The sequence below is a fragment of the Mobula hypostoma genome, chromosome 1, assembly GCF_963921235.1.
Source record: "Mobula hypostoma chromosome 1, sMobHyp1.1, whole genome shotgun sequence".
Lineage (NCBI taxonomy): Eukaryota > Metazoa > Chordata > Chondrichthyes > Myliobatiformes > Myliobatidae > Mobula > Mobula hypostoma.
Window position 1 is genome coordinate 242,950,617 of NC_086097.1, and position 22,647 is coordinate 242,973,263.

The 22,647-nt window shown below is 43.8% G+C and overlaps 1 protein-coding gene across 4 annotated transcripts in view; it reads right to left on the minus strand.

Annotated features, from left to right (window-relative positions):
- samd12 (sterile alpha motif domain containing 12) overlaps positions 1 to 22,647 on the minus strand; it is a 151,523-nt gene that overhangs the window by 63,189 nt on the left and 65,687 nt on the right. For all 4 annotated transcript variants that reach the window (XM_063066290.1, XM_063066281.1, XM_063066271.1 and 1 more), the window contains one exon: positions 11,700 to 11,835. In XM_063066290.1, the coding sequence (XP_062922360.1) occupies positions 11,700 to 11,835 (136 nt within the window). The remainder of the gene's footprint in view (positions 1 to 11,699; positions 11,836 to 22,647) is intronic.

Sequence of the window (22,647 nt, forward strand, 5' to 3'; positions counted from 1 at the left end):
CTGGAATCGTTGAAGTAGCAGAACAGCATCATAGTGGTGCAGTAACATTATCAGTACAGTAGCAGAAATCATTCTGGCTTTTCCTACTGATCTGTAGCTCAAATAGTCAGAGGCATATTTAAAACCATATTGCTTTTACCCAAATTAAACAGAGTTTTAAGTTTGCTTAGACAACAGACTTCAAACCACAGGCATTTGTTGGAATCACATTTATGATTATGTTCATTATCTTTACAATTCTAGAGAAGTTCACTTCACATTAAATTGAGAAGTTTTTTAAAAAATTGTCACATGTACCGAGGTGAGGTGGAAAACCTGCCTTGTGGTAGTGTAATAGTTAGCACAACGCTTTATAGTACAGGCGACCTGGGTTCAATTCCCGCCACTGCCTGTTAAGTTTGTACATTCTCCCCGAGACCATATGGGTCTCCTTTGGATGCTCTGGTTTCCTCCAACAGTCAAAAGACCTACCAGTTAGTAAGTTAATTGAAAATTGTAAATTATCCCGTAACTAGGCTAGGATTAAATCAGGGGATTGCTGGGTAGCAAAGCTCAAAGGGCCAGTGGGCCTATTCTGTAATATATCTAAATAAATAAAGAAATTCATACAGATCAATTTATTGCAACGGTACATTGGGGTAGTACAAGGTTAAACAATAACAGAATGCAGAATGAAGTGTTATAGTTATGGAGAAAGCTCAGTGCAAGTAGACAATATGGTACAAGGTCATAATGAGGTAGACTGAGAAGGTCAGCAGAAAATGTATTTATCTTTGTGCAGATTACTTATTTGACACATAAATCCAGACTGAGAACATAACCCAAGCAAAGTCACGCAAAGTTGTGTGTACTGTACAATGCACCTGTACTTGACCCCACCATCCTCCAGTGAGTAAGCTTCCAATGCAAAATCAAATCTCAGACACTGAGTGGTCAGAAGGACTTCAGCATATTTCAGCATGCCTAAACAGCAGGGATTTGAAAAGGATATGCCCCCAAGCATTGAAAAAAATACGTCTTTGGAACAGACCCTGCTGCGGTTTTGAAACTCAATGACATAAAGTTATATTCACAAATTCACCATGGGGTTCATGACCAAAGATCCCTCAAAGTTGCCATGCAAGTTACTAGGCTGTTTAAGGTGGTGTACTGTGTGTGGGCCTTCAGTAGTCAGGGGATTGAGTTCAAGAGCCGCGAAGTAATGTTGCAGCCCTATAAAACTCTGGCGAGACCACACTTGGAATATTGTGTTCAGTTCTGGTCATCCCATTATAAGGATGTGGAAGCTTTAGAGAGGGTGCAGGGGAGACCTACCACAATGCTGCCTGGATTGGAGAGCATTTCTTAAGAGGATAGGCTGACCCAGCTAGGGCTTTCTTCTTTGGAGTGTAGGACGATGAGCGGTGACCTGATTGAGGTGTACATGATGAGAGGCATAGTTCGGGTGGACAGCTAGGGACTTTTTCTCAGGGTTGGAAGAGTGAATACAAGGGGGCATAACTTTAAGCTGACTGGAGGAAAGTGTAGGGGAGATGGCAGAGGTAAGTTTTACACAGAGTGGTGAGTGCATAAGACGCCCTGCCTAGGGTGGTGGTAGTGGCAGATTCATTGGGGGTATTTAAGGAACTCACAGATAGGCACAGGTATGACAGAAAAATGGGGGGCTACATAAGAGGAAAGAGCTCCTTGCACCCATTCCATCCGTGCTGGGCTGAGCATCCAGCGAGCAACTTGGCCTCATAAAAAAACAGACAAAAATGCTAAAGGAATGGCACAGGTTGCTGCTCGATGCACCACAAAGTGCAGAAAGGAACAACAACAACAACATGTCGGAGGAAAGCATTAGATTGATCTTAGGGTAGGCTAAAAGGTTGGCACAACATTGTGGGCTGAATAGCCTGTACTGTGCTGTAATGTTCTGTGTTCTATAGAAACATAGAAAATAGGTGCAGGAGTAGGCCATTCAGCCCTTCGAGCCTGCACCACCATTCAGTATGATCATGGCTGATCATCCAACTCAGAACCCTGTACCTGCCTTCTCTCCATACCCCCTGATCCCTTTAGCCAAAAGGGTCATATCTAACTCTCTCTTAAATATAGCCAATGAACTGGCCTCAACTGTTTCCTGTGGCAGAGAATTCCACAGATTCACCACTCTCTGAGTGAAGAAGTTTTTCCTCATTTCGGTCCTAAAAGGCGTCCCCTTTATCCTCAAACTGTGACCCCTCATTCTGGACTTCCCCAACATCAGGAACAATCTTCCTACATCTAGCCTGTCCAATCCCTTTAGAATTTTATACGTTTCAATAAGATCCCCCCTCAATCTTCTAAATTCCAGAGAGTATAAGCCTAGTCGATCCAGTCTTTCATCATATGAAAGTCCTGCCATCCCAGGAATCAATCTGGTGAACCTTCTTTGTACTCCCTCTATGGCAAGGATGTCTTTCCTCAGATTAGGGGACCAAAACTGCACACAATACTCCAGGTGTGGTCTCACCAAGGCCTTGTACAACTGCAGCAGTACCTCCCTGTTCCTTTACTCGAATCCTCTTGCCATGAATACCAGCATACCATTCGCCTTTTTCACCGCCTGCTGTACCTGCATGCCCACTTTCAATGACTGGTGTACAATGACACCCAGGTCTCATTGCACCTCCCCTTTTCCTAATCTGCCACGATTCAGATAATAATCTGTTTTCCTGTTCTTGCCACCAAAGTGGATAACTTCACATTTATCCACATTAAATTGCATCTGCCATGAGTTTGCTCACTCACCCAACCTATCCAAGTCACCCTGCATCCTCTTAGCATCCTCCTCACAACTAACACTGCTGCCCAGCTTCGTGTCATCCGCAAACTTGGAGATGCTGCATTTAATTCCCTTGTCTAAGTCATTTATATATATATATTGTAAACAACTGGCGTCCCAGCACCGTGCCTTGCGGTACCCTACTAGTCACTGCCTGCCATTCTGAAAAGGTCCCGTTTATTCCCACTCTTTGCTTCCTGTCTGCCAACCAATTCTCTATCCACGTCAATACCTTACCCCCAATACCGTGTGCTTTAAGTTTGCACACTAATCTCCTTGCACTATAAGCAGCAGGTCTATTAAAGTCGATTACAGTCCATGAAAACCACTATCCAAATCTGTCCCAAATGCTCACAGCAGTATTTTCTGTTTGCTTGATCTGATAAGCAAACTGACTCTGCACTAAATGCAGTTTGATGTTGTATATTAATTTAATTTATTAGTACTCCTGGATTTGTAACATTGCTGACTTCATTCATTTTGAATGCAATGATTTTTTTTGTTGCTTATAATTCGTTTTATTTATAGAAAGATCAATAAACTCAAATTGCAAAGCCGTGCAAAATACAAACAGTGCACTTAAAAGTCGTTGTAAATCATCATAAAATTTATCAATAACCTGTTAAAGAACGACTGAAGCACAGCCTTGTATATAGCAACCAAGATTCATTAGTCAAAGAGAAATAAGAAAGTAAGATGAATGAATGGTAAATTCACCGAGTACTTTGGGCCTTTAACATTTAAGGCCTGTTGACTTTCCAGTTTAACCAAGGTGAGCTTGATGGTTTGCAATAACCTGTCAACTGGATGTGGCTTGACTTGCCTAAGTGAGGTGATAATTAGAATCACATTTACCATAATTGTATGGTGAAGACAGATATTTCAATTTAATAATTCAAAAGGTATTTAAATTTAATATCAGCAGCATTTTCTGGAGCTTAGCAAACATTGTGCTCAAGCTGCAGTATTCAAAATTAGAGAGTCAATTTCTTCTGACGTCTGTTCTGAAATGTAGACACTTGGTTGAATGTGCTAGGGCTTTTCTCCTTGGAGCGAAGGAGAAAGAGAGCTAACTTGATTGAGGTGTACATAAATATGATAGAGTGGTCAGCCAGAGACCTATTCCCCGGGGCGGAAATGGCTAACACAAGGAGGCCATAACTTTAAAGTGACTGGAGAAAAGCACAGGTTTTTTACATTTTATTTAGAAATACAGCTCCCTTCCAACTCTCTGAGCTGTGCTACCCAGCAATCTTCCAATTTAATCTACCTAATTACAGGACAATTAATAACTGGTACGCCTTTGGGAGGAAACCCGAGCACCTGGAGGAAACTCACGTGGTCACGTGGGGAACGTACAAGCTCCTTACAGGCAGTGGTGGGAATTGAACCCAGGTGGCCGGTACCGTAAAGCACAGTGCTAACCACTCCGCTAGGGTGCTGCCCTTTTCACCACGTGGAGAGTGGTAGGCGGCAGGAACACGATGTCAAGATGGCGGGGTGGTGATAGAGGCAGATACGTTAGGGGTCATCATCATCATTATCATGTGCCGTGCCCCGTTTGAGCTTTGACTGGTGTGAGCAGAATTATCTGCAGCTTAATGTAAAAAAAGACTAAGGAGCTGGTGGTAGACCTGAGGAGAGCTAAGGTACCGGCGACCCCTGTTTCCATCCAGGGGATCAGTGTGGACATGGTGGAGGATTACAAATAGCTGGGGATACGAATTGACAATAAACTGGGCTGGTCGAAGAACACTGAGGCTGTGTACAAGAAGGGTCAGAGCCGTCTCTATTTCCTGAGGAGACTGAGGTCCTTTAACATCTGCCGGATGATGCTGAGGATGTTCTACGAGTCCTGGTGGCCAGTGCTATCATCTTTGCTGTTGTGTGCTGGGGCAGCAGGCTGAGGGTAGCAGACACCAACAGAATCAACAAACTCATTTGTAAGGCCAGTGATGTTGTGGGGATGGAACTGGACTCTCTCACGGTGGTGTCTGAAAAGCGGATGCTGTCTAAGTTGCATGCCATCTTGGTCAATGTCTCCCATCCACTACATAATGTACTGGTTGGGCACAGGAGTACATTCAACCAGAGACTCATTCCTCCGAGATGCAGCACAGAGCGTCATAGGAAGTCATTCCTGCCTGTGGCCATCAAACTTTACAACTCCTCCCTTGGAGGGTCAGACACCCTGAGCCGACAGGCTGGTCCTGGACATTTCATAATTTACTGGCATAATTTACATATTACTATTTAACTATTTATGGTTCTATTACTATTTATTATTTATGGTGCAACTGTAACGAAAACCAATTTCCCCCGGGATCAATAAAGTATGACTATGACTATGACTATGACTGCCATGGCCCACACACTCCTGTTTTGGGTCAAGTGGATCAATTCATTGGTATTCATTTCCAGTTCTCTGGCTGCTGTCTCCATACATTAGGGATAGGCACACAGATGAAAGAAAAATGCTGGGCTGTGAGGGAGGGTAGGGTTAGATTGATTTTGGGAGTAGATTAAAGGGTAATCTGAACATCGTAGGTCAAAGTGTGTTGCATTGTTCTGTTTCGAATGCTGAAAAGGGATCTGCAGGTACTTGACAAGAGGAAAACAGATAACACAACAATCCCCATTCATGCCATGGTTAGGAAAGATTTGCAGTTGAATTTCTGGAATCGAGAAAAGGCAAATCAAAGCTGCTGAAATATCAAAAATCCAATTTGTTTGCCAGGTCTTTCAGGAGGAAACTTTTGATCTGACTAAGACATGTCCTTCAAGGACTTGGCTGAATTATTACTTATTTTTGGTTGCTCCAGGTGTTGTCACAGAATTTAGAGCTAGTGACAAAGCCTCATCAATTTCTATCAACTTGGAAGAATGTCCCAAGTCAGAATCAGATGTATTAGCACTGACATATGTTGTGATTATTTGTTTTGTGGCAGTGGTACAGTGCAAGATATAAAAAAGTTACGACACAAAAAAAATTAAATAGCGCAGAAGGGAGGGAGCAACACAGACAAAATGGTGGAGGAAATCAGTAGGTCAGGCAGCATCTGTGGAAATGAATAAGCACTTGATGCTTTGGGCCAAGCCCCTCCTTCAAGACTGGAAAGGAAGGCGGAAGATGCCAGAATAAAAAGGTGGGAGTTATGGGAAGGATGATAGCTAGAAGGTGATAGGTGAAGCTAGATGGGTGGGAAAGGTCAAGGGCTGGAGATGAAGGAATCTGATAGGAGAGGAGAGTGGATCATACGAGAAAGGGAAGGAGGAGGGGAACTCAGGGAGTGAGAAGAGGTAGGAGGCGAGAATGGGGAATAGAAGAGGGGAAAGGGTGCTTTTTTTTACTAGAAGGAGAAATTGATGTTCATGCCATTGGATTGGAGGCTACCCAGATGGAATATAAAGATGTTGCTCCTTCATTTTGAGGGTGGCCTCATAGTGGGGCAAGAGGCGACCATGGACCTAGCTGTCGGAATGGGAACTGGAATTAAAATGTTTGGCCACCAGGAAGTTTGACTCTTGGAGCTGCTCGATGATGTGGTCCCCCAATTTACGATGGATGCAATGGATGACCCCAGAATATTCACGGCTGAGGTGTTGCCTCACCTGGAAGGACTGCTTGGGGCCCTGGATGGAGGTGAGAGAGGAGGTGAACGGGTAGATGTAGCAAGGTAGTGTTTATGGACCATTTAGCAATCTGATGGCTGAGGGGAAGGAGTTGTTCTTAAAACACTGAGAGTGGGTTATCAGGCTCCTGTGTGTCCTCCCTGATGGCAGAAATGAAAAGTGGGTATGTCCTGGGTGATGATTGGCATTAACGATGGATGCCATCTTTTTGAAGATGTCCTCGATGGAGGTGCGAGTTTTGCCCGTGACGGAGCTGGTCAAGTCTACAATCCTCTGCAGCCTCGTGTAATCCTGTTTGTCATAGCTTCTATATCAGACGGTGATACAACCTGTCAATGCTCTCTACAGTACATCGGTAGAAATTTGCTCACATCTTAAGACCATAAGATATAGGAGCAGAAGTAGGCTATTCGGCCCATCGAGTCTGCTCCGCCATTCAATCACGGGCTGTTCCAATTCTTCCAATCTTCCTCACTCCCCTGCTTTCACCCCATATCCTTTGACGCCCTGGCTAATCAAGAACCTATCTATCTCTGCCTTAAATACACCCAATGACTTGGCCTCCACAGATGCTCGTGCAACAAATTCCACAGATTTACCACCCTCTGACTAAAGTCATTTCTCCATATCTCAGTTCTAAAAGGACGTCCTTCAATCCTGAAGTCGTGCCCTCTTGTCCTAGAATCCCCTACCATGGGAAATAACTTTGCCATATCTAATCTGTTCAGGCCTTTTAACATTTGGAATGTTTCTATGAGATATCCCCCCCATTCTCCTGAACTCCAGGGAATACAGCTCAAGAGCTGCCAGACGTTCCTCATAGGGTAACCCTTTCGTTCCTGGAATCATTCTCATGAATCTTCTCTGAACCCTCTCCAATGTCAGTATATCCTTTCTAAAATAAGGAGCCCAAAATTGCACACAATACTCCAAGTGTGGTCTCATGAGTGCCTTACAGAGCCTCAACATCACATCCCTGCTCTTATATTCTCTACTTCTAGAAATGAATGCCAACATTGCATTCACCTTCTTCATAACCTGGAGGTTAACCTTGCACAAGGCCTCCCAAGTCTCTTTGGTGACAATCTTCATTTGAGATCTTTGCCTCTTCCATTACCTCCTGCTGGTGAGTGTCAGATCAGTGATCCCTAGTGCATTTAGCCAAAATGTCAGTAAGTTGGCTGAATACCAATATCATTAAAGATTTATCTACATTGAAAAATCTTTATTTAGAGTTCTGTATTTAAAGGTTTAAATACATGCACAACATTAAACCCTTTTATTTTGAAATACCCTCATGCATGATGTATTTTTGAGAGCCAGGTATTTAGCGAAGGAGTAATTATGGTTTAGCAGAGTATTAAAACCTGAGACCACCTGGAAATAAGCACAAGATTTGCCGAAGAATTTCATAGCAGGATGAATTTGCATAAAGTGAAAATCAATTCAAGCTATTGCAGTTTGGTCTATTAAATACTTAATTTAAAATAAGAAGTGCAAACAAAAATTTTAAGAAAGTAGTGAGATGGTGTTCATGGGTTCAACTTCCATTTAGAAATCGGATGGTGGAGGGGAAGAAGCTGTTCCTGTATCGCTGAGTGTGTGCCTTCAGGCTTCTGTATCTCCTTCCCGATGGTAACAACGAGAAAAGGGCATGTCCTGGGTGATGGGAGTCCTTAATAACGGATGCCACCTTTCCGAGGCACCGCTCCCTGAAGATGTCTTGGCGACTACGGAGGCTAGTACCCAAGATGGAGCTGACTAATTTTACACGTTTCTAGAACTTACTTCAATCTTGTGCAGTAGCCCACCCCCAATACCAGATTGGTGATACAGCCAGTCAGAAAGTTCTCCACAGTACATTTGTAGAAGTTTTTGAGGGTTTTAATTAAGAAACCGAATCTCCTCAAACCCCTAATGAAATGTAGCCACTGTCTTGCCTCCTTTATAGCTGTAACAATATATTGCGCCCAGGTCAAGTTCACCGATGACAAGACGGTGGTGGGGCTCATCACCAACAATAATGAGGTGACTTACAGGGAGGAGGTGAAAGAGCTCGAGGCTTGGTGCCAAGCAAGAAACCATTTCCGTAATGTCAATAAGACAAAGGAGATGGTTATTGACTTCAGCACACCACTCACAGCCCCCTATACATTGGCACCATAGTAGTGGAATCTGCACGCAGTTTTAAACACCTGGGAGTGTACGTCTTGCACAACCTCTCATGGTCTCAGAACATATCGTCCAGTCAGGAAAGCTCACCAACACTTGTACTTTCCGAGAAGGCTGAAGAGAGGTGGTCTACGTACGTCAGTAGCCGTGGCCTTGCTTACACAGGTGAGGGCATCCTGCTGCATCACTGCGTGGTACGGAAACTGCACCGCAGTGGACAGAAGGGCTCCATCACAGGTAGCTAAAGCTGCCCAATGCATCACTGGCACCAGCCCACCCACATTCAAGGGCACCTATACAGAGAGCTGCTGTAGCATCATAAATGATCCAACCCACCCTGCTCATGGACTGTTTGACCCACTCCAATCAGGGAAAAGGGTACACAGTATCAACACCAGGGCCAGTAGACTCAAAAACAGTTACTTCTCACAAGCCATAAGGCTGATTAACACCTCCAACCATTTACCCACCCCTCTACACCCCCCACCACCACTGCATCCACATCAGCCACTCCTCTCCACAGCCCCTCAGCCTCCTTCATCCACCCATGCACTCCACATCTCATACACACTCACTGTCCTACTGTGTTTTCATAAGGCCTGCTGCCATCTAGAAGAGTTACAAAATACACGTGGACTAAGATGTTAACTGTCCTGTGCTATCACAAGTGGGATCATCAGTTGATCTGCCACCTGTCTTCAGGAGTTTCGGCCCGCTTATGATCAAGACTCCCTCGAGGTGGTGGGCCAGCAGTGCTAAAGCACCACCTCCCACTGGTGTGCTTAAAAGTTCCTCTTATCAAGAGTTACTTTGTCATTTCATCAATTTCTGTCACTTTATATAATACAATCAGTCTATGTATACAAGATAATTTTATGTATGTTTGAATTGAATTGACTTTATTTCTTACATCCTTCACATACATGAGGAGTAAAAATCTTTATGTTACGTCTCCATCTAAATGTGCTATGTGCAGTCATAGTAATTTATAACTAATAGGACAGTCAATGTAACATAGAAATACACTCAAATCAGCGTGAGTTAATCAGTCTGTTGGCCTGGTGGAAGATGCTGTCCAGGAGCCTGTTGGTCCTGGCTTTTATGCTGCGGTACCGCTTCCCAGATGGTAGCAGCTGAACTAGATTGTGGTTGGGGTGACTCGGTCTGCAATGATCCTTTGAGCCTTTTTCTCACTCCTGTCTTTGTAAACGTCCTGAATCATGGGAAGTTCACAACTACAGATGCACCACTCTCTGCAGAATCCTACGATTAAGGGAAGTACAGTTCCCATACCAAGCAGTGATACAGCCAGTCAGGATGCTCTCAATTGTGCCCCTGTAGAAAGTTGTTAGGATTTGGGGGCCCATACCAAACTTCCTTAAACGTCTGAGGAGAAAGAGGCGCTGTTGTGCCTTTTTCACAGCACAGGTGGTGTGTACAGACCACGCGAGGTCCTCGGTGATGTGGATGCCGAGGAACTTGAAGCTGTTATCCTCTCAACCCCAGATCCATTGATGTAAGATGTAAGATGGCTACGCTCAAACAGTTACTTGTACACTGTGTTTTACAGGATTGCAATTATATTTATATTTATTGTGGTTTTATGCTTATTGTGGTTTTTACTGTGGCATTAAATCCAGAGTAACTATCATTTTGTTCTCCTTTATGGTTGTGTACCAATGAATGACAATAAACCATCTTGAACCTTAACCTGTCAAGGGAAAGTTGAAATGAAAATATAGATAGTGGAACTCAATACCTTGTCAATTTTTTGAATGATAGAATAATTACTACACTGCTATTATGCAGAATTTTAAAACAACATGGAGCTCAGGTCTCTAGTGGAATTAGGTACAGCATTTTTCATTTTGAGAAATTGTTGAAAGGGAAACCTTTGCCCAGAAAGTGAATTATGTGAAGTTGTTTCTTTACAGTGTTAAACAATCCAAATATTGATTTTACCCTTAGTACATGATGTGAGAATTCATTTGTGTAAAATCGCACCAGTTGAGATTCATTTTCTTATATCCCCTTCAGTGACTATTGACACCTATATTCATTACAACTACAGTACTCGACCTTCTACCCCACCGTTATGAGTTCCCCAGTAAGATAAAGATGGAATACGTCCCCTCCACTTACTTTATGGTCATTTGCCTGCACTGCACTCTCTCTGCAGCTGTGATAGGGAGTGTCAGAAGATTCTCAGTTGGAGCAAATCCTGGACAATCGAAATGTGATAAAGGGATGCCTCATTCCGTAATGCCTCATCTACATCTCCAACACAGAAAGCATCCTCACACCAGTCATCACTGTCCGGTTTGGCGCAGCATCCTCTCACAGTGTACAAACACTGCAGTGACTGTCAGGTCAACAGAAAAGGTCATTGGCTGCAGCCTCCCATCACTGCAGGACACAGAAGTGTATAGGACACAGAAGCGGACAGAATTCGAACACCCAGCGAGTTGCTTTTTCCAGAAGCTCCCTTAAAACAAAAACTTCACACCATCTTAAAAGTCTTTTCCTCCAAACAATTAATCTTATCAACTATTCTAATTGCACCCCCCCGTGCACACCTCCCTCTATGTACTACCTCAGTCACAGCACTGCATTGTAAACACCTTAAACCACTTTTTATAATGCTGATTACATTGTTAATACATGCTGGTATTATTAACGTATTTATGCACTTTATATTCCATATCTGTACTTTTACCTCTAACTTTATATTTTATATAATTCTCTAGAGTTGTTGAATGTTGTTTTTTTTGTTGCAAGTTACACCTGACCAATGCACCAGAACAAGTTCCAGGGTAATGCACACAAAACGCTGGAGGAACGCAGCAGGCCAGGCAGCTTTTCTAGAAAACAGTGAACAGTCGACCTTTCGGGTCGAGACCCGAAAGAGCAAATTCCTAATACTTGGAGATGCATATGGTGAATAAAGCTGACCCTTGATCGTCAGATGACTGGAAAGGAGGAATGGATGACAGAAAATCGTGGGAAGTGTAAGTATCTTCAAAACATGTGGTACCTTAAAAGCATTTTACTGACCACCCTTCAGGATTGTCTATCATTGCATTACCTGTTATATCATGTTGTTTGAAGGACTCACTGTAGGTCTGATACTGATTGGGACAGTGTTTCTTCAGCCATTTACAGACTTCCTGCTGAGTCCATAAAGCTACTGGTTTGCTTAGCTTCACTTGACCAGGGTTTGACTGGAAAAGAATACAAAGGGCCATTAATATTAATAAAAGTCTATTAAAACAAACACAGCCATTCTTCAAAGACAGCTTAGCAACTTTACACTTTGTTTGTATTCAAAATTTACACAAAGCAGTGCTTTATGGATCTGATCATCTCCTTAAACAACTGTTAATGAATACAAGTGGAGAACTAACTCACTATATAACAGCCAACAGAATAAACCCGCGTGAAAATTTCAATAAAAATATAAATCTCCACATGCCAATAATTAGTCAGTATAAAGCAACTGAATAAATATACTTAGATCTTCTTTGAAGAAATACCAAGCAGGGTGGACAAAGGAGAATCGCTTGATGTATACTTGGATTTTCAGAAGGCCTTTGACAAGGAGACTGTTTAACAAGCTACGAGCCCGTGGCATTACAGGAAAGATTCTGGCATGATAAAAGCAGAGGCTGATTGGCAGGAGGCAAAGAGTGGGAATAAAGGGAGCCTTTTCTGGTTGGCTGCTGGCGACAAGTCGTGTTCCACAGGGGTCTATGTTGGGACTGATCCTTTTTACACTACATGTCAATGATTTGGATGATGGAATTGATGGAATTGATGGCTTTGTTGCAAAGTTTGCAGACAATATGAAGATAGGTGGAGGGGCATTTACTTTTGAGGAGGTAGAGAAGGACTGAGATGGATAGGGAGAATGGGCAACGAAATGGTAGGTGGAATACAGTGTTGGGAAGTGTATGGTCAAGCACTTTGGTAGAAAAAATGAAAGAAAATGACTATTTTCTAAATGGAGAAAAATTACAAAAAACAGAGGTTCAAAGGGACTTGGGGATCCTTGTGTAGGATTTCCTGAAGGTTAATTTGTAGGTTGAGTCTGTGGTGAGGAAGGTGCTGTTAGCATTCATTTCAAGAGCACAAGATTATAAAAGCAAGGATGTAATGTTGAAACTTTATAAAGCACTGGTGAGGTCCCACTTTGGATATTGTGAGTAGTTTTGGGCTCTTTAAGCCCTTTAAGCGCCAACTCTTTTTTTCTTACCGCCCCCCCCCACCCCTTTCGCGAATCGGCCCGGACAGACAGGAACAGCATGGCTCTCACAGCTAACGGTACGAGCTAACGGTTTAAAAAGTTCGTCTGTTTGGCGAGATAAGTGGGTGAGTAGACTTATTTTTCCTGTTTCATTCCTGTAGAATTAGGTAGCATGCCTGCAGGGTTAGTGCTTTGTTCAGGGTGCCAGATGTGGGAATCCTGGGAGACCTCCAGCCTCCCTAATGGCCACATCTGCGCCAGGTGCACCGAGATGCAGCTCCTCAGAGACCGTGTTAGGGATCTGGAGCTGCAGCTTGATGACCTACTGCTTATCAGGGAAAGTGAAGAGGTGATAGACAGGAGCTACAGGGAGGTACTCATCCCTAGGCTACAAGGGTCAGAACACTGGGTCACTGTCAAGAGAGGGAAGGGAAATGCCTGGATAGTGGAGAGCAGACCTGTGGCTGTCCCCCTCAGCAACAAATATCTTGTTCTGGATGCTGTTGAGAGGGATGACCTGACGGGGGACGCCCATGGTGACCGGGTCTCTGGCACTGAGCCTGGCGCTGTTGTGCAGGAGAGAAGGAGGGAGAAGAGAAATGCGGTAGTCATAGGGGATTCCATAGTCAGGGGAACAGACAGGAGATTCTGTGAGCCTGACAGAGATACCCGCATGGTGTGTTGCCTCCCAGGTGCCAGGGTACGGGATGTCTCGGATCGGGTCCTGAATATTCTAAAGGGGGAGGGTGAGCAGCCAGTTGTCTTGGTACATGTTGGTACCAATGACATAGATAGGACAAAGGAGGAGGTCCTGAAGAGAGATTTCCAGGAGTTAAGAAGGAAGCTGAGAAGCAGGACCTCCAGGGTAGTAATCTCGGGATTGCTACCTGTGCCACGTGCTAGCGAGGGCAAGAATAGTAGGACCAGGCAGATGAATGCATGGCTGAGAGACTGGCGTAGGGGGCAGGGCTTCAGATTCTTGGATAATAGGGATCTCTTCTGGGGGAAGTATGACCTGTTCAAAAAGGACAGGTTACACCTGAACCCGAAGGGGACCAATATCCTGGCAGGAAAGTTTAATAGAGCTGTTACAGTGGATTTAAACTAATTTGGCAGGGGGGTGGGAACCGGAATGATAGAGCGGAGGAAGGGGAAAACAGAAATAAATCTAAGATAGTGAGCAGTAAAGATGTCAGGAAAGACAGGCAGGTGATGGGGCAAATTTGTAGCCATTGGGATGAGTTGCAGTGCAATAAAGTTGCAGTGAAATCAAAGCAAAAAGTATCAAACACTGGTCTTAAGGTATTATACTTAAATGCACGCAGCATAAGGAATAAGGTGGATGATCTTGTTGTACAGCTACAGATTGGCAGGTATGATATTGTGGCCATCACTGAGACCTGGCTAAAGGATGCATGTCTCTGGGAGCTGAACGTCCAAGGATACACGGTGTATCGGAAGGATAGGAAGGTAGGCAGAGGGGGAGGCGTGGCTTTATTGGTAAGAAATGATATTAAATCATTAGAAAGAGGTGATATAGGATCGGAAGGTGCAGAATCTTTATGGGTTGAGCTAAGAAATAGCAGGGGTAAAAGGACCCTGATGGCAGTTATTTATAGGCCTCCAAACAGCTGCAGGGATGTGGACTACAAATTACAACTGGAAATAGAAAAGGCTTGTCAGAAGGGCAGTGTTATGATAATTGTGGGGGATTTTAACATGCGAGTAGATTGGGAAAATCAGGTCAGCACTGGATCTCAAGAGAGAGAATTTGTAGAATGTCTGCAAGATGGCTTTTTAGAACAGCTTGTTGTTGAGCCCAATAGGGGATCGGCTGTACTGGATTGGGTATTGTGTAATGAACCGGAGGTGATTAGAGAGATTGAGGTGAAGGAACCCTTAGGAGACAGTGATCATAACATGATTGAGTTCACTGTGAAACTGGAAAAAGAGAAGCCGAAATCTGATGTGTCGGTAGTTCAGTGGAGTAAAGGAAATTACAGTGGCATGAGAGAGGAACTGGCCAAAGTTGACTGGAAAGGGACACTGGCGGGAAAGACAGCAGAGCAGCAGTGGCTGGAGTTTATGCGAGAAGTGAGGAATGTGCAAGACAGGTATATTCCAAAAAAGAAGAAATTTTCGAGTGGAAAAAGGATGCAATCGTGGATGACAAGAGAAGTCAAAGCCAAAGTTAAAGCAAAGGAGAGGGCATACAAGGAAGCAAAAATTAGTGGGAAGACAGAGGACTGGGAAGTTTTTAAAACCTTACAAAAGGAAATCAAGAAGGTCATTAAGACAGAAAGGATTAACTATGAAAGGAAGCTATATTTTGAGGAAATTACCAGTAGGCTAGACAAGGGGAGATGCAGTGGATGTGGTATATTTGGATTTTCAGAAGACCTTTGACAAGGTGCCACACATGAGGCTACTTAACAAGATAAGAGCCCATGGAATTACGGGAAAGTTACATACGTGGATAGAGCGTTGGCTGATTGGCAGGAAACAGAGAGTGGGAATAAAGGGATCCTATTCTGGTTGGCTGTCGGTTACCAGCGGTGTTCGACAGGGATCAGTGTTGAGGCCACTTCTTTTTACATTGTGCATCAACGATTTGGATTATGGAATAGATGGCTTTGTGGCTAAGTTTGCTGACGATACGAAGATAGGTGGAGGGGCCGTTAGTGCTGAGGAAACGGAGAGTCTGCAGAGAGACTTGGTTAGATTGGAAGAATGGACAGAGAAGTGGCAAATGAAGTACAATGTTGGAAAGTGTATGGTTATGCACTTTGGCAGAAAAAATAAACGGGCAGACTATTATTTAAATGGGGAAAGAATTCAAAGTTCTGAGATGCAACGGGACTTGGGAGTCCTCATACAGGATACTCATAAAGTTAACCTCCAGGTTGAGTCAGTAGTGAAGAAGGCAAATGCAATGTTGGCATTCATTTCTAGAGGAATAGAGTATAGGAACAGGGATGTGATGTTGAGGCTCTCTATAAGGCGCTGGTGAGACCTCACTTGGAGTACTGTGGGCAGTTTTGGTCTCCTTATTTAAGAAAGGATGTGCTGACGTTGGAGAGGGTACAGAGAAGATTCACTAGAATGATTCCGGGAATGAGAGGGTTAACATATGAGGAACGTTTGTCCGCTCTTGGACTGTATTCCTTGGAGTTTAGAAGAATGAGGGGAGACCTCATAGAAACATTTTGAATGTTAAAAGGCATGGACAGAGTGGATGTGGCAAAGTTGTCTCCCATGATGGGGGAGTCTAGTACGAGAGGGAATGACTTAAGGATTGAAGGGCGCCCATTCAGAACAGAAATGCGAAGAAATTATTTTAGTCAGAGGGTGGTGAATCTATGGAATTTGTTGCCACGGGCAGCAGTGGAGGCCAAGTCATTGGGTGTATTTAAGGCAGAGATTGATATGTATCTGAGTAGCCAGGGCATCAAAGGTTATGGTGAGAAGGCAGGGAAGTGGGACTAAATAGGAGAAAATGGATCAGCTCATGATAAAATGGCAGAGCAGACTCGATGGGCCGAAAGGCCTACTTCTGCTCCTTTGTCTTATGGTCTTATGGTCTATGGTCTTTATCTTAGAAAGGATGTGCTGAAAATGGAGAGGGCTCAAAGGAGATTCACGAAAATAATTCCAGGATTGAATCGCTTGTCATATGAAGAGCGTCTGATGGTTCTGGGCCTGAATTCACTAGAATTCAGAAGAATGCAGGCTGACCTCATTGAAACCTATTGAATGTTCAAAGGCTTCGACAGAGTGAATATGGAGAGGATATTTCCTATGGTGGGAGAGTCTAAGACCAGAGGACACAGCCTCAGAGTAAAGGGGCGTCCTTTTAGAACAGAGATAAGGAAGAATATCTTTAGACAGAGAATGGTGAATCTGAGGAATTCATTGCCACAGGCAGTTCTGGAGGTCAAGTCTTTATGTATATTTAAGGCAGGGGCTGATAGATTCTTGATTGGTCGGGGCATGAAGGAATACAGGGAGAAGGCAGGAGATTAGAGCTGAAAGGGAAAATGGATCAGCCATGATGAAATGGGGGAGCAGACTTGATGGGCCAAATGGCCTAATTCTGCTCCTATACCTGATGGTCTTACAGTTCAAATCATTCCAATTCCTCAAATAATATACAGGGATAATGTCTACTTACGTCTAATAATCAGAATCAGGTTTAATATCACCAGTTTATGTCATGAAAATTGTTGTTTTTTGTGGCAGCAGTACATTGCAATACATAATAATAAAAACTGTGAATTGCAGCAAATTTCCCCTCTTCCCATCTCCATCTATGCACCCCCCCCCCATGGGGTCAACGTCAATTCAGAAATCCGATGGCAGAGGGGAAGAAGCTATTCCTAAAATGTTGAGTGTGTGTCTTCAGACTCCTGTACCACCTCCTTGATGGCAGCAACGAGAATAAAGCATGCCCTGGGCATTGGGAGTCGTTAATAATGGACACTGCCTTTCTGAGGTATCGCTCCCTGGAGATGATACAAAGATAGGTGGAGGAGCGGGTAGTGTTGAGGAAACACATTGAAACCTATTGAATATTGAAAGGCCAAGGTGGAGTCGATGTGGAGAGGATATTTCCTATATTGGAGACATCTAGGACATACAAGGATTCCTTCAGTTCAGAGATGAGGAGGAAATTATTTAGCCAGAGGGCAGTGAATCAGTAGAATTCATTGCCATAGATAGCTGGGAGTGATTGAGTATATTTAAGGTGGAGGGCAATTGGTTCTAGATTAGTCAGGGTGTTAAAGGTTACAGGGAAAGGCAGAAGAAAGGGGTTGAGAAGGATAATAAATCAGCTATGATGGAATGGTGGAGCAGACACGAAGTGTCGAAAGGCCTAATTCTGCTCCTCTGTTTTATAGTCTATGGTCTTATCTTGGAACTGGAAAAAACTTATCTTCCAATTATTAGATGTCCAGGGTGATGCAAGATATCAAACTCATTTGGCAAGAAAGTCAGCTTCATGGCTATCCCTTGAATTTGGGGAAAATGAGAGAAGCTGAAGGAAAACTTGAAGGTGAAAACCAGTTCTGTCAGGCAGAGTACTGTGGTGGTGGAGGAGAACTTGTTGGTTCCTCATTGAAAAAGAAGAAGAGAACTTTAAGGCCTTCTTGGTGGGGGATAGAAGTGTATAGGGACTGGACATTCACTTTGAAAATGAGACAGTCGTGGCCAGGGAACTGAAAGTTACTGAGGAGAATGGGAGAATGAGAAATGTCCCCAGAGGCAGATGGGAAGGTTCTGAACCAAGGGAGTCAAGGTTTGAGGACACAAGTTCAGTGGGGCAGGAGCAGGCAGAGACAATAGGCCTATCTGGACAGTTTGGCTTGCGGATCTTGGGCAGGAAGTAGAAGTGGGCAGAGCGGGGTAAGTGAACTCCCGAGCCTGGTGACAGTGGAAGTTCTCCAGTGTTGATGAGGTCAGTGGTGTCAGAGACCGGCTTCTTGATTGTCCAGAGGGAGGTCCTCTTCAAGGGGTAGGTATGAGGAGGTGTCTGAGAGTTGTCGCCTGCCTTAGCAAGGTAGAAGTCAGAGCGCTATACTACAACAGCACCCTCTTTGTCTGCGGGTTTGGGGGTAAGGTTGGGATTGGTGCAGCGTGTGTGAAAGGCAGTGCATTCAGAGGGGGTAAGATTTGAAGAGTGCTGAATTTGAGACGGTGGACGTCTCGTCGGCCGTTCGAGATGAAAAGATCCAGAGCAGGCAGTGAACCAGAGCGGGGCTTCCAAGAACAGGAGGAGGATTGGAGATGGGAGAAGGGGTCATCAGTGCAGGATGTGGAATTCCTGCCAAAGTTGTGGGATTGGAGACAGAGGTGACGGAAGAAGAGATCAGCATTGTGGCAGACGTGGAACTGACTGACGTGCGTGCGGAGGGGGACAAAGGTAAGGCCTTTGCTGAGGACAGAACATTTTGCCTCAGAGAGTGGAACTAACAATAATTGTTCTTTCCACAAACCAATGGCAAAGTTAAGTATCCAAAAGGATTCTCTCCGTGCCCTTCATTACCTCATTGGGTTAATCCAGAAGTTATGTAGAGAGAGAATTTTATTTTACGATAAAGATATTAGAGAATATAAATTCACAGGAAGTTATTAGCACACATGCAGCTGTTCAAATTATGCATGCAATGTTAATAATATTAATCTCCTCATTATGTTTAATATTCATTTAAACTGCCTTCACAAAGACTCACAAATTGGAGTCATTTGTTCACATTGTAAAAAGTGCATATAAGATTTAATTTTTTTTCAGAAGCATTAACGTTCATTCATTATAGTATTTTGCATTTTACAGAGATATCATACTTCAGTAAAAATGGTAAAATACATTGGTACAAACAGATAAGAAAAACAATTTAACAGAATATTCGTTTTAGATTTGATAGATGTCTCATAAACAAAAGTTGCAGTTGTATAAGACATTGGTGAGATCTAGGTTGGAGTACTGTGTGCAGTTTTGGTCATCTCCTCGGAGGGAGGAGAAGATGGCAGCGCAACGCAGTGCGCGCGGCCGTTCCGAATGAATATCGATTATGTGTAACTAGGGGCTGTGCACAATCCGGATTTGATGGAGACAGCCGTGAGAGGCGCAGAGGAACATCTGGAGCAACTTCTGAAATGCCTGCTTCACTGCCGCTGCTACTGTGCGATCGAGAATCTCCGGAGACGAAGGCCCCAAATCCTCGGCTTTGGGTATCGCCTGTTGCTGGGGCCGGGGTCGAAGCACTCGGCGGAGATGGTGCTCGGTGCTCGATGTCAAAGAGCTGGTCGGAGGCTCGGAGTTTTCGGACGGACTCGGAGTCAGACTGTGGTCGGATGCTTCCAGGATGCTGCATCGGCAAGTTGGTGGCGCTGGAGGTTCACCGTCTGTGTGAGATGATGGGACTTTCGAGAGATTTTGAGACTTTTACTGTGCCATGGTCTGTTCTTATCAAATTACGGTATTGCTTTGCACTGTTGTAACTATATGTTATAATTATGTGGTTTTTGTTAGTTTTTAAGTCGATTTGTCTTATGTTTTTCGTGATATCATTCTGGAAAATCATTGTATCATTTCTTAATGCATGCATTACTAAATGACAATAAAAGGAGACTGCGTGTCCTCATAATTATAATCATAAATCATAAATATCTACAGGAAAGATGTAAATAAGATTGAAGGAGAGAGGGAAACCAGAGGTCCATGAGCCAGTAATCACTGGCGGATCAGAGGTGGACAGGGTTAGAAACTTAAAATTCCTGTGTGTTCCTATTTCAGAGGACCCGTTCTAGACCCATCATATAATTGCAAAGAAAGCACAACAGTGCCTCTACTTCCTCAGGAGCCTGCAGAGAATTGGCATGTTATCAAGGACCTTGGCAAATTTCTATAGATGTGTGGTTTAAGTGTGCTGACTGGCTGCATTGTGGCCTGTTATGGGAACACCAATCCCTTTGAGTGGAAAATCCTACAAAAGGTCGTGGATTTGGCCCAGTACATCACAGATAAAACCCTCCCAACCGCTGAACGCATCTACATGAAATATTGCCGTTAGAAAAGCAGCATCCATCATCAAAGATCATCCCCACCCAGGCCGTGCTCTTTTCTCGCTGCAGCCGTCAGGTAGAAGGCACAGAAGCCTCAGGATTCACACCGCCAGGTTCAAGAACAGTTACTCCTCAGCCAACAGACTCTTGAACGAAAGGGGCCCCCCTCCCCCCTGCCCTCCTCTCCTTCACCATTCCCATTTCCCTCTCACTTTAAGGACTCTGTCTTGTTATTTCATGCTTGTTATTTATTGCTATTTATTTATATCTGCATTTGCACAATTTGTTGTGCCATAGATTCTGTTTACAATTACAGTTCTATAGATTTGCCAAGCATGCTCGTGGAAAAAGACTCTCAAGGTTGTATGTGGTGACATGAATGTACTCTGATAATAAACTTTACTTCAAGCTTTGAACTTTTGAAAGAGTACAGAGAAAATTTTACAAGGATGTTGCTGGGACTTGAGGACCTGAGGTACAGGGAAAGATGGAATCGGTTAGGACTTCATTCCCTGGAACATTGAAGATTAAGGGGAGATTTGATAGAGGTATATACAATTATGAGGGGTACAGTTAGGGTAAATGCAAACAGTTTTTTCCCCACTGAGGTTGGGTGGGACTACAACTAGAGGTCATGGGTTAATGGCGACAGGTGAACAGTTTAAGGGGAACATGAGGGGAAACGTCTTCACTCAGAGGGTTGTGCAAGTGTGAAAAGAGCTGCCAACAGAGGAGGTGCATGTGAGCTCAATTATAACACTTGAGAGATTAATGATGGTAGGGGTATGGAGGGCTATGGTCCCAATGCAGGTCGATGGGAGTAGGCAGTATAAATAGTTCGGTACAGACTAGATGATCTGAAGGGCCTGTTTCTGTGCTGTACTTTTCTATGACTCTAAATCATCAGGTTTTATTTTTAAACCCTATAATGATGCTGGACCTGCTGTGCTAACTCTAGCAACTTAAAAGTTTAATTTTAGATTTACTCAGCTTGTTAATGTAGTGAGTGTGGAAGTCCATTACTACTCCTGAAGAGACTGCATGTTTTAGGAGAAGCTTCTTCCCCTCTATTACCAGATATTTGAATGATCGATGAATGCTATCTCACAACGTTGCTCTTTTTATACTTCTTATTGAAACTTCATTTAATTTTTTTCCATGTACTGCATTGGTGCAAAACAACAAATTTCATGGCCACTTTATTAGGTACAGGAGTGGAACCCAATGTAGTCTTCTGCTGCTGTAGCCCATCCACTTCAAGGTTTGACATGTTGTGCATTCAAAGATGCCTTTCTGCAACACCACTGTTGTAACGTGTGGTTATTTGAGTTACTGTCGTCTTCCTGAGAACCAGTTTGGTCATTCTCTTCTGACCTCTCTCATTGACAAGGCATTTCTGACCTTAGACCAGCTTCTCACTGGATGATTTTGTGTTTTGTTTTGCACTGTCTCTGCAAACTCTAGAGACTGCAGTGCCTAGAAGTCCCAGGAAATCAGTTTCTGAGATGCTCTGGAACCAACAATCACTTCACAGTCGAAGTCACTCAGATCACGTTTCTTCCCCATCCTGATGTTTGGTCTGAGCAACAGCTGAACCTCTTGACCATGTTTTGATATGTTGAATTGCTGCCACATGATTGGCTATTAGATATTTGCGATAACGAGCAGCTGTACCGAATAAAGTGGTCAGTCAAAGCAGATTCTGATTCAATGCACCGGTGACTTTGGCCAACACGCTATCACAGGCAATGCGATTGGTTATGAGGACCAGGAATTAGATGTTAAATCTTGCTGCTTCCGATTTCCTTGCTTCAGCTGGAACTGCATGACCACACTATGCATCTTTTGTAACTCAGTGATCTTTGTGTCTTACACTGTACTGCAGCCACAAAACCTTAAATTTCACAACGTGTGTCAGTGACAAAAAAACCAGGATCTAAAGTTCAGTTAATGGCCAAGGTATTATGAATGGTTAATCAAGAACAGTCATTCAAACATCAGAAATTGATTGGAGATCAGAGAGAGTGGGGGGGGGGGGACTAAGTATTTCACTATTTTTTGTGGGTGGTGGGGTGGAGATGATATGTCCCTACCAGGGAGATGTAAGACACTCCTCCCTTCCACTAGCCTGAAGATCACCCTTGGGCGAACTGTTAGCTACACCAGTCGGTGGAGGGTCGTATGAGCAGCCGGTGCAGATCACAAGTCCTGGTTAGGCGACCACTGA